The 15230-nt window shown below is 41.2% G+C and overlaps 1 protein-coding gene across 1 annotated transcript in view; it reads left to right on the top strand.

Annotated features, from left to right (window-relative positions):
- The window catches only part of EDIL3 (EGF like repeats and discoidin domains 3), a 294133-nt gene that overhangs the window by 212682 nt on the left and 66221 nt on the right, over positions 1–15230 (top strand). Inside the window, exons 7-8 of the mRNA XM_056847986.1 lie at positions 4757–4912; positions 10424–10568. Coding sequence (XP_056703964.1) covers positions 4757–4912; positions 10424–10568 — 301 coding nt within the window. The remainder of the gene's footprint in view (positions 1–4756; positions 4913–10423; positions 10569–15230) is intronic.

The raw sequence follows: 15230 nt of genomic DNA on the forward strand, positions 1-15230 counted from the left end.
TCCTGGAGAGATGGAAGAGCACTCACTTCTGTTTTCCATTTCCACAAGACTCCTTATTCACTATAAAGTTATCAGTTCACTGAGCAGATGGTACCCCTCCCCAACATTTGCACAACAGATACATCTTGGCCAGTGCAATTAGTGATTTTATTTGTATATATTACAAGTTTGCCATTTCCCTGCTCCATGTTACTGTTACCACATGGTCTAGACCACACATGCATACTCTTGCAAACTCACATTGCACCAAAGCAGAAAATCGGGGATGGGAACAGAAGTGGAAATGATTCGCCCATGCCGTGACAATATTACAGATACTATGGAGCTGGCTACAAAAGAATCACCTTACAAATGTGCCTGCTATATTGCAGAAGGATATCCTACTGAGATCAGAAAGAACCAGTAACACACTAACATAAACCCATAAGATAATGCTGCTGTAACTACATCAGAGCACAAAGCAAATGTCCATATAAATGGAATGAGAAGACAGCATAATTTCACAGGATGTATTTTCTGTCTGAGCATGTTGTCTAGCCAGTTATTCACAGTCTCATCATATGTGTTTCATTTTACGAGGTTCCTCTTCACCACAGAAATTATCATCACGTAGCTGTGTTATGAAAGGTATATTATGCAACATGTGAATGATATATACTCCATTTGTCACTGATGTAAGTTTATTTGGTATTATGAACTTGGTTGCTCTGATTATTATGAATAGGCCTATCATTGTTGTTTTTTCCTACTCTACAAAATGATCAGAAGCTGAATGCTTCTTAATTGTTCTAGTCTTCAGAATGTCATCTCCATTAAACTGTGAGACTGCTAGCAGCTGCTTTGTGGCTTAAATTCAGACACAGCAAGGCACAGGGAATATCTTACTGAAGCTGGCTGAAACAGGAAGAGCAGTTCCCTTTTGCAAATCTAGTTCAAGACTAGCTGACTGCTGTAGAAGTGTTTGCTTCCACTATGCCCAGAAATAACTCAACTTCTAAAGTACTTTCCCTGTGTGGTACTGGAGGCTCTTCCAGAAAGTCCTTCACTTTTGCAAACAGAGTAGACGGAGTGGTAAAATTTGAGGCAGGAGCTCAGAATCCCTGGTGATTGCATGATAAATCGATGCTGTCCTTGGGATTCTCAGATGCTGAATTTTCAATCTGTCTTCCTATGTTATCACAAATTCCTGCTACTGTGAATGGTTTCTGTATGTTTGATGGTTACATTTTCATTTTACATCATTAAACCTCTTCCGGTTTTCCCTACATGTTACTGCTGTTTGACTCTGCTGCTCACAACGTTTTCCTCTTCGTAACCTTGTATACATTTGTTTGCATAATGAAGACTAATTTCATGCACCTGACACAGTAGGCACTAGTCTACCAAAGCTGATGCTAGAATTTAAAAAAAAAATTCTGAAGGAGTTTCCTCAGGACAGCACTGAAGTACTGATTTTTTTTGGTAAATTCCTTAACAATGGAAGGACTAGTTCTCACTGGGGACATCTTACCTTTAAAACAGAAAACTTATCTATAGTTAATTTTAATTCGAAAGCAGTCAGAAGGCAACAGATTCGTTGAACAAGATCATTTATTTGCACAAGCTCCATTTATTTCAACAGCACAAGCCCAGGAAAAACTCGAGTGGGAAATTATATGCCTAATGTCACTTTCAAGGGAACTGAATTGGCTTAAATAAAGGTGTTATATACTTGAATTTAGCCAGGTTTTTAATATATAAGAAAAGGAGAGAGGGTTTCCTGCAGTATTCCTTTTCTTGTTTTCTCTCTAAACTTATAGTATGAAACTCAGGGTTGATCTTCTGTTACTTTAAAGCAGGGATAAATCTAAAGAATGAAAATATTAACAGCAATCCAAAAGTCACGGAAATGCATGCATCAGTTAAAACTGGGAGTCCATACGAAGTCCATGTGAGCTATATATAGTCTTATGGTGCAATCCTAAGGAGGCAGCATGACCCTGGCACCAGTATAAATGCCACTTGTGCTGGCAAAATGGGCATTTAGCACTGGGGAGTGGCATAGCAATGCCACACTTGGGCACTGGTGCAGCTGCAGCGGCGGTGTACCTCCAAGGGCTTGCGCCTGTGAGAAAGGGGGAATTCCCGGGTTGAGGGCTGACATTAGTCAGCTTCCTGGGCTGTTTCGCCCCGAGAATGCCCACTTTTGACAGTGCAAACGTACACCTGTGAATATGGTGGCCCAGCCCATTGAACTGCATAGAGCATCTTCATGAGGGTTGGGGGAGCATTTCTTGTCCGCTTGCTGGCCGCGGCGCAGCAACCTGTCCAGAGGCAGCTCAAATGTGCCATGGCTGTGCTGTCCCCAGCCACGGTGCAACTACCCCCACCTTGGTATTGCACTTCCTGTCAAGGTTGTAGATAAAAAAAGAAGAATATCATAACAAACAATGTATTCACTTACAGTGATGGTTAACAGTGTCCTTTTTAGCAGAGTTACACCTTTCTAAATATGTGGTTTTTAAAAGGGATCAGGGTGGCACTATTAATAATCTTTTAAAATACACTTTTTTTAAAGGGGGGATGGAAATCAGTATTTTTTTTTCTAATATTGATTCTGTCCCACTCCCACCGTCTTTTTGGACAGTAAATTCAGAAGAGGAAATGACTTTTAACAGCATTTTAATTGTAAATGCTGTATAGAAAGTGTTACTATATTTAGCTTTGGGAAACTGATTAAAATCTTATTTAATTCTTTTGCATTTTATCTTGTAAGTCATTTTTGTGCAGAGCAGTCCCCCACACCCACCCCAATTACACTGGAACCAGAAGGAAAACAAGCAGCATAAATTGCATCTGAACTGCAAACACAGCTGGAAATATATTAGTCATTTAGAAATCCATATTGAAAAAGACATGGTTAGAATTTTCTCCGTTCTTTTCTTTCTTCACATTGTAAATTTAGGTTAATTTGTTCTTGGAAGTCAAAAGAGCTGGCAGGGAACTTTTGAACAATTATGCCATTTTTAAATAAGCAATCATCTAATGTATTCTTTCTGAGTGACCACAAATCAAACTCAACTTTTGTATGCTGATGAATTTGAAATGTACACTTGTCATGTGGATAGGGGCAGAAAGCAGTTTATTGGAATAGCAAATGACAAGCTTAAATTGTTTAGTAGTGTAAGAGAAGGCTATGTATTCCTTCTCTGGTACAGAATAGTTGCTCCAAACTACAGTGCAAATGATCTGACTGATTGAAAGAATTATTGAGGAGCCCTAATTTCTTATTAGATATGTGTTTTATATATGTACTATGTACTATATATTAAAAAAACGCGAATTGTCTAAGCACAGAGAGTAGTTCTGGAGGTTCTTCCATGAAGCTCTGAAGTAAAAAAGCAGGACTGTGATGTTCCTCTGGTGTTTTTGCTTTTTCTAAAAGATTAGAAAAGTGGCACATCTCTGTGAATGAGCAAAGCAAACTGTAAAAGTGCATGTTGACTACTGTGGATCTGTCTGTTCTGCATAATAAAAGAATAGTCATGTTCTTTTGTAGTCACGAGAGTCAGCATGCTGTAGTGACTAAGAATGATGGATGCTAATCTGGAGAGCCGGGTTCGATTCCCCACTCCTCCATACGAAGCCTGCTGGATGACCTCTTTGTATGTGAAGAAAAGGAGATTTGACTCTCAAAAGCTTATACCCAGAAAATCTTGTTGGTCTCTAAGGTGCTGCTGGACTCGAATCTAGCTGTTCTACTGCTGAACCACATGGCTACCCTCTGAAACTATCATCAGTGAAAGAATCAGGGAGATCCACACATTTTTATATCAAGAGATACATGGGTTTAAATGGAATTAAAATTATTTCTTTGAAACCCAGTGCAAATGTTTGCTTCCGTAACCAGCGGAATTCTCCACAAAGTTGAAAAGTAGCTTACTTTCTAATCTGCCCACTGAAGTTTACATTTATTTATTGCTTGCCTTTGGAGAATCAAGGTGCATTACACGGTATAAAACAGTGCGATCAAATAGCAGAAGACATCTAATAAAAATCTGATAACATCTTTAAAAATGCAGTCTAAGATGGATTACTGTTAGGAGTTACTTCACCTTAACATACATACAATTCTAAACATACATACATCCTAAACATACATCCAAAAATACATACAATTCCTTCTGTAAAAAAAACAGGGCAATAACTATACTGATTTGCACAGACATGTATTTTTTCTAGCCAGCTTGCATTATTCAGAGAAGTATAGCTCTATCCTTGAGCTGGGACATCATTTGTGCCTCAGTTTGAGTGGGGGTGGGGGACAAGGATGACTTTGGGCAATTGGGCCCAGCACTGGCTGTCATCTCTCAAGCAGCTTCCTGCTATTTATATATATTAGATTTTTGTTCCTGGGTGTAAAACTGTATTCCATTTCCAGGGCTTATACCAGCAAGCACAACACTGAAATTGCATTATATAGTTTCTAGACATGCATGTCACTAGCTACAGGATAAAGTATGCTTTGCAATTTGGAGTCTACCTGTAAAATACATTCTATTTTATATTCTTCCATATATCAGCGTCTAGAAGACATACCATATGATACTTTCTCAAATGAATTTATATCCAGTCTTATATATTCCAGCTGTAGTGAAAATTAAGCCCTGGACATAAGCAGTTACAAGAAAGGCCACAGAATGCATTGTATAAACCCAAACGAAATAAGTATTGTAATAAGAACCATTTCCCATTGGTGGTCACTGATGTCTTTCAGATAAACCTGCAAAGGAAGATGAGAATCACCGGAGTTATAACCCAAGGTGCTAAGAGAATTGGAAGTCCAGAATATATAAAATCCTACAAAATTGCATATAGCAATGATGGGAAATTATGGGCAACATACAAAGTGAAAGGCACAAATGAAGACATGGTAAGTCAGTGTCATCTGCATAAAAAGCAATTTAAGTTATCAAATGTACAAGAGTTCAGTAAATTAACTTTATTGCATTACACAGAAAATGGGTCGATAAATGTCATATTAATAGATTTGATTCTGAGTTTCTGGAAGGAATTGGCATTGTATGCTGACTAATGCTTTCTTATATTTTAATTGATGGTTTTATAAATATAGCCTCACAAATTACTTCTCTGTGTCCAATTTAGTTTAATTGTGCAGGACATTGTTAACCCTTGAATTCATTCAACAACATTAAACTCTATACTGCCAGAAAATTATCGCCTTGTACTTCTGTCCTAAATACAAATAAGACATTATGCTTTGCTCACAAGATCAGAAATGTAATAAAATAGATGGTTTGCATTCAGAAGCTGGAAAATAATATTAATTCATCTTATATTCTAATAGTCAGTATGGCCCAGTCTGCAGATATCTACATCATGGATCACGACCACATTGACTGTAAGCATAGTTCTGGAAACATGGGGGACCCCCTCCCAGGTTTACAGAAATTTCAAATATCTGAAAACTTTTTTTAAAAAAGGGTTTAAATCCACCCCCCAAAATAAAAGACTGTTGTCTGTGCATGCACAGCCACAGCAGGCCCAGCCTGCTCAGAGCAGCTCCCAGACACTGCAGCTGCTGCAGCCAGGCTTGAAGGTGCCTGTGGGGGCATGGAGCTGCTAAGTCCCACAGAGTGTGGGTCTCACTAGACAGAGAGTTACACTAGGCTGGGGCCAGGGCCTTTTTCTGCCCTGTCCCCAGCCTAGTGGAAGTCTCTGTCTAGTGAGACCCACGCTCTGTGGGACTTAGTCCAGTTCCGCAGGGCTTGTAAGACGGAGAAGTTCCACCAGGAATATGGTTGAGGACAGCAATGGCCATGCATATCAGCTGGCCTCCTGTTTCCTGTTTTGCTTTTCCTTCCCCTTCCCTTCCCTTCCCTTCCCTTCTTCCTTCCTTCCCTCCCTTTCCTTTTCCCTCCCTTGCTTTTCTTTGATTCCTTCCTGTCCCTGGTTTCCTTCATTTTTACCCATGGGCCTGTGACTTTTCAGCTGCTGTCGGTCACCCTATTATCATCTTGGACCTATTTTACACATTAAGATCAGTTCAACCTACAGAAAAAAGATTACATAACTGTGGATGCCATCTAGAAATCATCAGAAATAAGACAAGGATTTTAAATTATGTTTTAATATTTTAAAGTTAATCATGTTGTATATTTATTATGCGTGAAGCCGCCCTGAGCCCATCTCTGCCAGGGGAGGGTGGGATATAAATCTATTAAACTAAACTATGCGACCCCCCCCCCAACAGAGCGTACAACAGATGCATAAGCTGTGTTCTAAGGCTTTCCTGAAGAATTCTGTCCTATAGTGTTGACACACTCCCAAACAGTGGCAGTGAGGCTCAGGAAGATCCTCCAGGTTCCCCAAAACTACTGATTCCAGCCTAGGGTTCCAGCTCTAGCTTAGGAAATACCTGGAGGGACTTCAGTGGGGTATAATGCCATGGAGTCCACCTTCCAAAGCAACCATTTTCTCCAGGTGAACTGATTTCTATCACCTGGAGATCAGGTGTACTCCCAAAAGATCTCCAGCTACCACCTGGAGGTTTGAATTCAAAGTGCAAGCACCAGCAAAAACAAACCCACAGTAAGGTAACTACAATGCACAATTGCTGTTTAGGAAAAATATATTGGGAATAATTTCTCACTAACACAACCTCAGTTGAGCAAACAGGAAATTTACAAATAGTCTAAAATAGACTTAATATAACGGCACAAAGGCGTTACACAATGATAAACCTTAGGCAAAATTGCTCAGTTCATTCCAAGTCCATACATATAAATTGCAACATTCAGGCAACCGAGACAAGACGTAGTGCAATGGAAATCCGGTATAATTCCATTTCATATGAAACTTTTTCAAGCTCTTAGTCCTTCCGTGCACAATTCATTCAATATATGAAGGAGTGTACCTTCCTTGTATGCATGGACGGCAAAGTAAGACGTCTCACCTGGAGGCTGGCAACCCTATCCCAGCCTTTTAAGAAGAAAATCAATGTGTGTATTTACATGTTAAAGAGCTTGAGTCTAGAAGGCCGTAAATGCAACCCCACCAACAGTGATCTTCCAAGTAGGGCTGTCAAAAAAAAAAAAATTCGGTACAGTTCGGATTCGGCCGAATTTGGCCCTTGTGGATTCGGTACGTGCCGAAGTCCGAACTCCCCCACTTCGGATCCATTCAATTCGGCGGGAATTCAAAGTTCGGAAAAAAAATTCAGCCGAATAAAGCCATTTAAAACACAATCGCGCCTTTCCGTGGCTCTGGGGGGGGGGCATTTTGGGGCCTAGAGGTCCCAAACTTTCAGCAGAGCTTCAAAGGACATATATTGAAAGACTCCCCAAGTTTTGTAAAGATTGGGTCAGGGGGGGCTGAGATATGGGCCCTGAAAGGGGTCCCCCCCACCCTTAATGTGTATCTCTCAGCAGAGCTTGCCGCCCATGCACAAAGCTCCCAGCCCCGACAAACAACTGATGAGAGCAAGGGGGGGCAGGTGCTATGAACTTTGCAAAGCAACACAACTGAAAAGCAACACCTTTGCAAACATGCAAAGGGCGGGGCAGGTGTGAAGAATTTTGCAAAACAATACAACTGCAAAGCAACACAAGCACGCAATGCAACACCTTTGCAACAGTGCAAAGCAACACCTGACACCTGGGAGTTTGCATACCATGGAAAGGGACAGAGGCAGCTAGCTATGCATAATGAGCAGGAGGGGGTGGAATTTCTCCTTTTGCATTGGACTTGGGACCAGGCAGATGCATTCTTTAAGTCACCATTTGAAAACCAGTTTTGAGCAAGCATCAAAATAACCTAACTGATCTTATGAATGAGGAAAAACCTGAAGAATAAAAATGAAGCCCCCCCTCAAACCAGGGAGAGAGAGACTGGAGGGGGAACACACACCCCAGGCAGAACCGGCAAAAGCCCCCTTTGGCTTCCCCCCCCACCCACAGAAACTGCTCCCTCCCCACACACACAGACTCTGCTTTCCCCCCCACACACACACAGAAAAGAAAAATTATAGATTAAAGCCCCCAAAGGGGTCTTACTGTGGCTGTCTTCTGTTCCAGCAGGAGGGGCTGGGAGGCTGGGTAATCCAATATGATTCCATTTGTATCCAATATAAGATCCATATGTATGCATCTCTTGAGGGTGATCCATTCATCCCAATAGGGAAAAGGGGAAAGCCCATATCTCGGGGGGCCCTGACCCAATGTTTACAAAACTTGGGTGGTCTCTTAAAAAGCCTTGTCTGAAGCTCCGCTGAAAGTTTGGGGTCGGCACACCCAAAAATGCGCCCCCTGCAGCCACGGAAAGAGAAAAGGGGGGGAGCCGATATTTCAGCCCCCACTGAACCCATCTTTACAAAACTTGGGTGGTCTCTTAAGAGGGATTCTCTAAAGCTATGATAAAAGTTTGGGGGCTGCACCCCCAAAAAAGCGCCCCCTGCAGCCACGAAAATGGAAAAGGGGGGAGAGGAAAAAGGGGTGGAGACCATATCTCGGGACCCCCTGACCCAATGTTTACAAAACTTGGGGGGTATCTTAAGAAGCCTTGTCTGATGCTCCGCTGAAAGTTTAGGGTCGGCACACCCAAAAATGCGCCCTCTGCAGCCATGGAAAGAAAAAGGGGGGAGCCCATATCTCGGGACCCCCTGACCCAATATTTACAAAACTTGGGTGGTCTCTTAAGAAAACGTCTGAATATCCCCTGAAAGTTTGGGGTCTGTACCCCAAAAAATGCGCCCCCTGCAGCCACGGAAAGGAGCGAATGTGCACAAGCACCCCCTCACACACACATGAGGATTTCCCTCTCTCTATCTCTTTCCCCGGCCGGCCGCACATCAGCTGATTCCTCCAGTACTCAATCCTGACTGATTGGCCAGAAGAAGACCCAGCTTGGCCACCGATTGGCCGGGGGAGGAGAATGCTGCTTACTGAAGGTTATGCTGCTTACTGACGGCCCCGAATTGGCCGAATTTATTCGCGAACTCCCGAACTCGCTGAATTCGGCCCCCCCGGTTGCCCGCCAGTTTTGAGTTCGGTTCCTCCCAAACTAAAAACCGCCGAATCAAGGGAAATTCGGCTGATTTTCAGTTCGGGCCGAACCGAATTGACAGCCCTACTTCCAAGTGCTCCTGGTTCTTCCTTCCAGACTCCACCAGGAGGCAGATGGCTTCTCCTCTGAACATTAACCCTTTAATACTTATATTATTCCTTTGCGTACTTCCCCTCCTACACACACACACACTGTCTGTGCAATTCTTAACAGAGTTACACCATTCTAATCTCATTCACTTTAATGGATTTAGAAGGGTATAACTGCTTTGGAATGCAGGGTAAGCTTCTCTGGGAGGCTACTGCACAGGAGGAGCACCACCAAGGAAGTCTAGGATCAGGCAGCAGCTATTTTAACAATCCTGGCAGAGGAAGAGCAGGTGGAGATAGCTGGGAGGATCATAACAGGAGGGATAATAGTAACATTTATGTAAAAATGTACAAAGAAAGGAAAGACATAATAAGGGAGCAGAGAGACATTTAACGGGTTCCTGTTCAGGAGGAAGAGGTGGGATTGTAAATGTTCTAAATAAATACAGAAAGCTAGAAAAAAGGAATGCAATTTTTACAATGCAATTTTCTGCGGTACCGATAGTAATCTTGTACTCATTGCTAGGGAAGTGTATTCCAATGTTAAATGGGGAGAACAGAGATTTTCAGGCAGCAGTGGCAACCTGCTTAGTCCGGCCACCATCCTGGTTTTTGCAGTAAATGCAGGGAGAAAGAGAAATGAGAAATGAACAAATTACAATGAAATGGGTAATAATGGAAGTAGTGAAAATGAATGTGAAAAATTAAAGCTAAACACACTTATTGCCAACTATAGTGCGAAAGACATAGGCTAGTTTCTATGCCTCTTAGAGCTTCAAAGCCTGAGCCCGCCTAAGGTACTCCAACACTGAGCCTGTTTTTCTTCTAATCTCTCACCAGTGTTCCCTGGGGCATAGGAATAACCATTTTCCAAGGGGACATTTACCATGGTGTGCATCTAATAACACTGGAAACTATTCATCCATAACGTTGTGCTAAGTGGTGAAGAACATTTTATTACATATCTGAACCCATTCAGAAATCCAGGGAAATTGATGAGTAGTAAAATACATCTCACTGCTTGGCAGGATTTTGCAGGGGACACATGGCCTTCTCCCCATGATGTCTCTTGATAAATGGCTGTTTATACTGAACATTGTCATTCTCTTTCTATCACCGTCATCTTATCTATCAAATGAGGGCAGCATGGCCTGTGTTGGAAGGTACATTGTGAAATAGTAGCAAGAATGAATTTCATTAATTTATATTGATGAAATACACTTCTAGCAGTCATTCTAATGTATTCTGTAATGTGTTGTCTTTTGTCCTAGGTATTCCATGGAAATGTGGATAATAATACACCTTATGCAAATTCTTTCACTCCACCAATAAAATCTCAGTATATACGACTGTATCCGCAAGTTTGTCGAAGGCATTGTACTTTGCGAATGGAGCTCCTTGGATGTGAATTATCAGGTAAGGTTTTCCTCTAGTGTATCAAAATAATGAAAGTGGCCTTATCGCTTTGTAAATATTTCAAAGGGCAAACTGAAAAGAATAACCAGTTAATAGCAATTTAGGATGTTGCTGAAAAACAGGTTAGAATGCATTACTGACTTTATCAGAAAGCCAACACACTGTCATTTGCTCCAGGAATATATGCTGCAAACTTTCATACCTGCAGCCAGCTAGACAATACTTCGTTTGTATGTAAAGTGCCATCAAGTCACAGATGACTTATAGAAACCCCGTAGGATTTTCAAGGCAAAAGATGTTTGGAGGTGGTTTGCCATTGCCTGCCTCTGCCTGGGCTGAGAGAGTTCTGAGAGAACTGTGACTGTCCCAAAGTCACCCAGCAGGCTTCATGTGGAGGAGTGGGGAATCGAACCCAGTTCTCCAGATTAGAGTCCACCGCTCTTAACCACTGCACTACGCTGGCTCTCCAGACTGTACTTTATCCTAAGAAAAGTTAACATATTTTAATGTATCTGTCTGGGATTCCATTATATATCAGTTATAGTCACAGGTCCTGTTTTTAGAGGGATTGTGCAGACAGAACATAATTGTTGTTTTGATGGATCAGACTTGTAGAATTGTGGATCTTTCCCACATTTATTTTATTTTATTTTTGTTTATTGTCATCCTTTCTATCTGAGGCTCAAGGATATAAAACAGCGCAATCAGGCAGCATAAAACAACCAATGAGTAATGCAATTGGACTAGGATTACAGAATTAGAGAACAAAGCAAACACAAACTATCTAAGGCAAGGTATACTATAAACAATATAGAAAGTGGATTACAAAATATAGAATAATGCAGTAAAAGCAGGTAATACCTACAATAATCATTGTAGTGGACTGCATTCTATTCCATTATATGGTGCCCACCTAGACTGTTCCATTCTACTACAGATCTAATCTCTTTTTAAAAAATGCTCTCCTGAACATTTTATGTTTTGCACTTTCTTCAGAATGATAGAAGAGTGGGGCCTTCCTGACCTCCTCAGGGGGGTGGGGGCATTCCAAAAGGTTAGAGCCACCACTGTGAATGCTCATGAATGGGCAGCTGCCAATCTTACCTGTTTTCAGGGTGGCACCTTTAGAAGGCTTTGCTCAGAAGAGTGAAGCTGTTGTAGTGAAGCATAGTGGGAGAGGCAGTGCTGCAGGGATGTAGGTCTAAGTCCATTAGGGGCTTTGCAACTGATAACCAGAACCTTGAATTGAACTGGGTTTAACTAATTGATAACCAGGGACGGGGGGGATATCTGCAGGCATGTGTGTTCCACCTAGTGCTGGATGCCAGCATTCTGCATCAACTGGAGTTTCAGTGATGTCTTGAAGGGCAGACCCTGTAGAGTGCATTACAGTGGTCTAGCCTCAGGTCAAGCATGGATCCACATGGCCAGATCAGCCACTCTTAATCCTCTGCAAATTTCTCTTCCATAAAGTCTACTAAGCCATAACCACATTGTGTAGTAATATAGTTATTTACTCGTGTGAAACTGAAGAAGTGGTAGAAGGACTAAAAGCCATATCAGACTTTGTTCATTGGTTTGTACAAAAGCCTGGCCTTGGAGTTTTGATTCCTTCAGTGGCTGTATTGTTATATGCTATATGTCATATAAGCTATATGTCGCCAACTTTTAGAATTACTTAGTGTGGCATACAAACCAGCTTAACTCATTTGTTGAGAAGTTCTTAAATAGCATAGTAAAATTCTTCATATAATGCAGAACGAGATTTCGATTTATTTTTGTGGTCACATTCTGGAAACAAATCATAACTCAGACACGAGTACTCCCCAAAGGATCATTTGTAAAGGCCCTTTCTGAGCTCTGGCTGAGCTACCCTTTGTTTCCAGGACTTGGTAAAAGTAGATTTAAATTGAAATAGATTTCACTGTATGTGTAGAAATGTAGTTTATGTTGAGAATGAATGTTGCACTCTAAAAACTAAGGGTTTTTTGGTGTGTGAGTGAGTACTCTCATGAGGCTCCAGTTGCGGATTCTGAATAAAGTTCTGAATAAAATTCTGAATGAAGCTGAGTAGATTTTGCCTGTCACCCATGGAGAGATTTTTGGCAGCTACCTCTTCTCATGTGCTCCTGCACTGAAAACTATACCTGCTATGTAGCCATTACAGCAGTAGAGTCTTTTGGATCAACAGTCAACAACTTTTAGTTTATGCTGCTTCCTGAGGATACAGTGATTAAGAAAGAGTCTTAAAGCTTGCAAGAGTTTTCTACCTGAATTTTCAGAACTTCCCAAGTGAAATGAAGTATACTGCTGTGCCTGGTTGCTTTTGATGAGATTTGATTTGATTTTGTTTTCTTGCTTTCCAGCAGGGCCTATCATTGTACCCTGTAGCCGAAGTAAATGAACTAGTGGAGCCAATATCAGTCCTTTCAAGGTTTCTGTGTAGATGGGGTCATAGCACAAAAATGTAAAGCCTGACCTGGCTGCTTTCTGCACAAAAGCTTCATTCCATTGCAGATTCAATGGAACACATAAAATGCTCCCTCTTTGTCAAAAGTACCAGCATTATTTTCATATGGCAACAGCTACAGTAAATTTGTTCTGAGATTATTTTTATATGGCTGCCTTCTTACTGTACAAGCAGTCAGCCAGGACATTAGTAAAGTATCAGAATGGCCCATATTACATAATTCTTGGTCCTCAAGTGACAACAAAACCAGATTTCAAAATGAAAAGTTAATGCATTAATCTCAGTGTGGCCCTCTTCCAATACAGACAGATTGGAAAGTACCGTAAATAGAAAATGGTGTCCAGGCGCTTTAGTGTATTAGATTTTCTTCTTTTATGTCTCCCATCCATGGTAGCACAATTTAGAAGAAATCCTCACCAGAATTACTAGGAACGGCTTTGCTCAAAGCACTGTGAAAGCTACTAAGTGAATCCATTTCAGTAGTCTTATTGTGTTTCAAGGTCATTATACTTCTGAACTGTCATGGCACTTACCGTTCTCTGGAACAACTGCACAGCCAACCGGAACATAAATAAAAGGCTGTAACTAGGCTTGGGTCAAAGTTTCAAACCTGGTATGACTGCTTTTTATTTATTTGAAGGTGTTCTTTATAAGTAGGTTAACACTAAACATAAAATAACTGAATATTGTTGAAGGCTTTCACGGTCAGAGTTTATTGGTTCTTGTAGGTTATCCGGGCTGTGTGACTGTGGTCTTGGTATTTTCTTTCCTGACATTTCGCCAGCAGCTGTGGCCGGCATCTTCAGAGGAGCAACGCTGAAGGACAGTGTCTCTCAGCGTCAAGTGTGTAGGAAGAGTAATATATAGTCAGAAGGGGGTTGGGTTTGAGCTGAGTCATTGTCCTTGACACTGAGAGACACTGTCCTTCAGTGTTAATCCTCTGAAGATGCCTGCCACAGCTGCTGGTGAAACGTCAGAAAAGAAAATACCAAGACCACGGTCACACAGCCCGGATAACCTACAAGAACCAATAAAATAACTGCTTTGCTTCAAGTTGTAATTTGTTGAAATTAACTGTTCATAGACTGTAAAATACACAGACACTTGGGCTTGCCAATGGAATTCCTGAAGCTTCTGTTGGCTAGGAGGAAATCAGATTTTCCAATTGTTTCTTTGAAGCCCCACCTGAAAATATGGAAGCCCCACCAAGTGAGCAAACCTGGTTACAGCCTAGCATATATACAAAAACTTTAAAGGAAACTAATGTTCAGTTTTACTCAAAAAAGCCCCTCGTGTGCCAAATATTTCTGACCTTTTTATAAATGAAAACAGAGCATCCGTGTACCACATGAAGATTCATGCTGCACTGTAGGTATAATGTGATTTTGATATTTCTGATTCTCGTATATTGATGCTTACATATAACAGTTATCTTATTTAGACTCACTCTCTCCATCTCAAAACTAAAAATGCTTTGTCTTTTTTTAAGTGGTGCAAAAAAGACTTAGAAAAAGCATACTTAACAAGTGGAAATGTTCTTGAAAATCAATAGGAGTGTTTCGACAACCTACAAATAACAATCTTTTGAAATACAAAAAAATTAGCTTTATCAATTATACCCTGTGGAGAGGACAAGGGTGGGCAAACACTGAAGCAGCAAGAGATATACAATCAATGACTCAGTTCCTTGCAATAGAGTGGAAAAGCAGATTATTTTGACAAGAGTCATTGATAAGGAACCCTCAATTCTTTGGATCCCACCAAAACAAACAGATATTGCAGCAAAATTATATCGTTGTTATACTCAGCTCTGCAAAAGCAAAGGCAGCTTGAAAAATTCAAGAATAGGTCTCTTACTTACAGAAAGCTCTAATGAGCTGAAAACATTTAGAGAGATCAGGGAGTAAAAACTGGGTCACTTTGGCCTATTACTCTTTTTTGCTGATGTGGTTTATAACCCTGCAGTTTCTGGTTTGTTTGTTTGCTTATCTGTTTCATTCTGTAAAAAATAACTAAATCAGGGGGCTCCTATGTAATGACAACACAAGGCTATTTTGAAGGCCCCACCAGTCTTCCACCAACTTATAGATTCACATGAAGCTCTGTAGTCCAGTCTGAACTGTGGATAAGTTTGCCAGACGCCCAGTGCCAGTGGGGGAACCCCCCTGGTACTCCCTGTCCACCTGCTGGTG

Source organism: Euleptes europaea, chromosome 4 (assembly GCF_029931775.1).
Source record: "Euleptes europaea isolate rEulEur1 chromosome 4, rEulEur1.hap1, whole genome shotgun sequence".
Taxonomy (NCBI): domain Eukaryota; kingdom Metazoa; phylum Chordata; class Lepidosauria; order Squamata; family Sphaerodactylidae; genus Euleptes; species Euleptes europaea.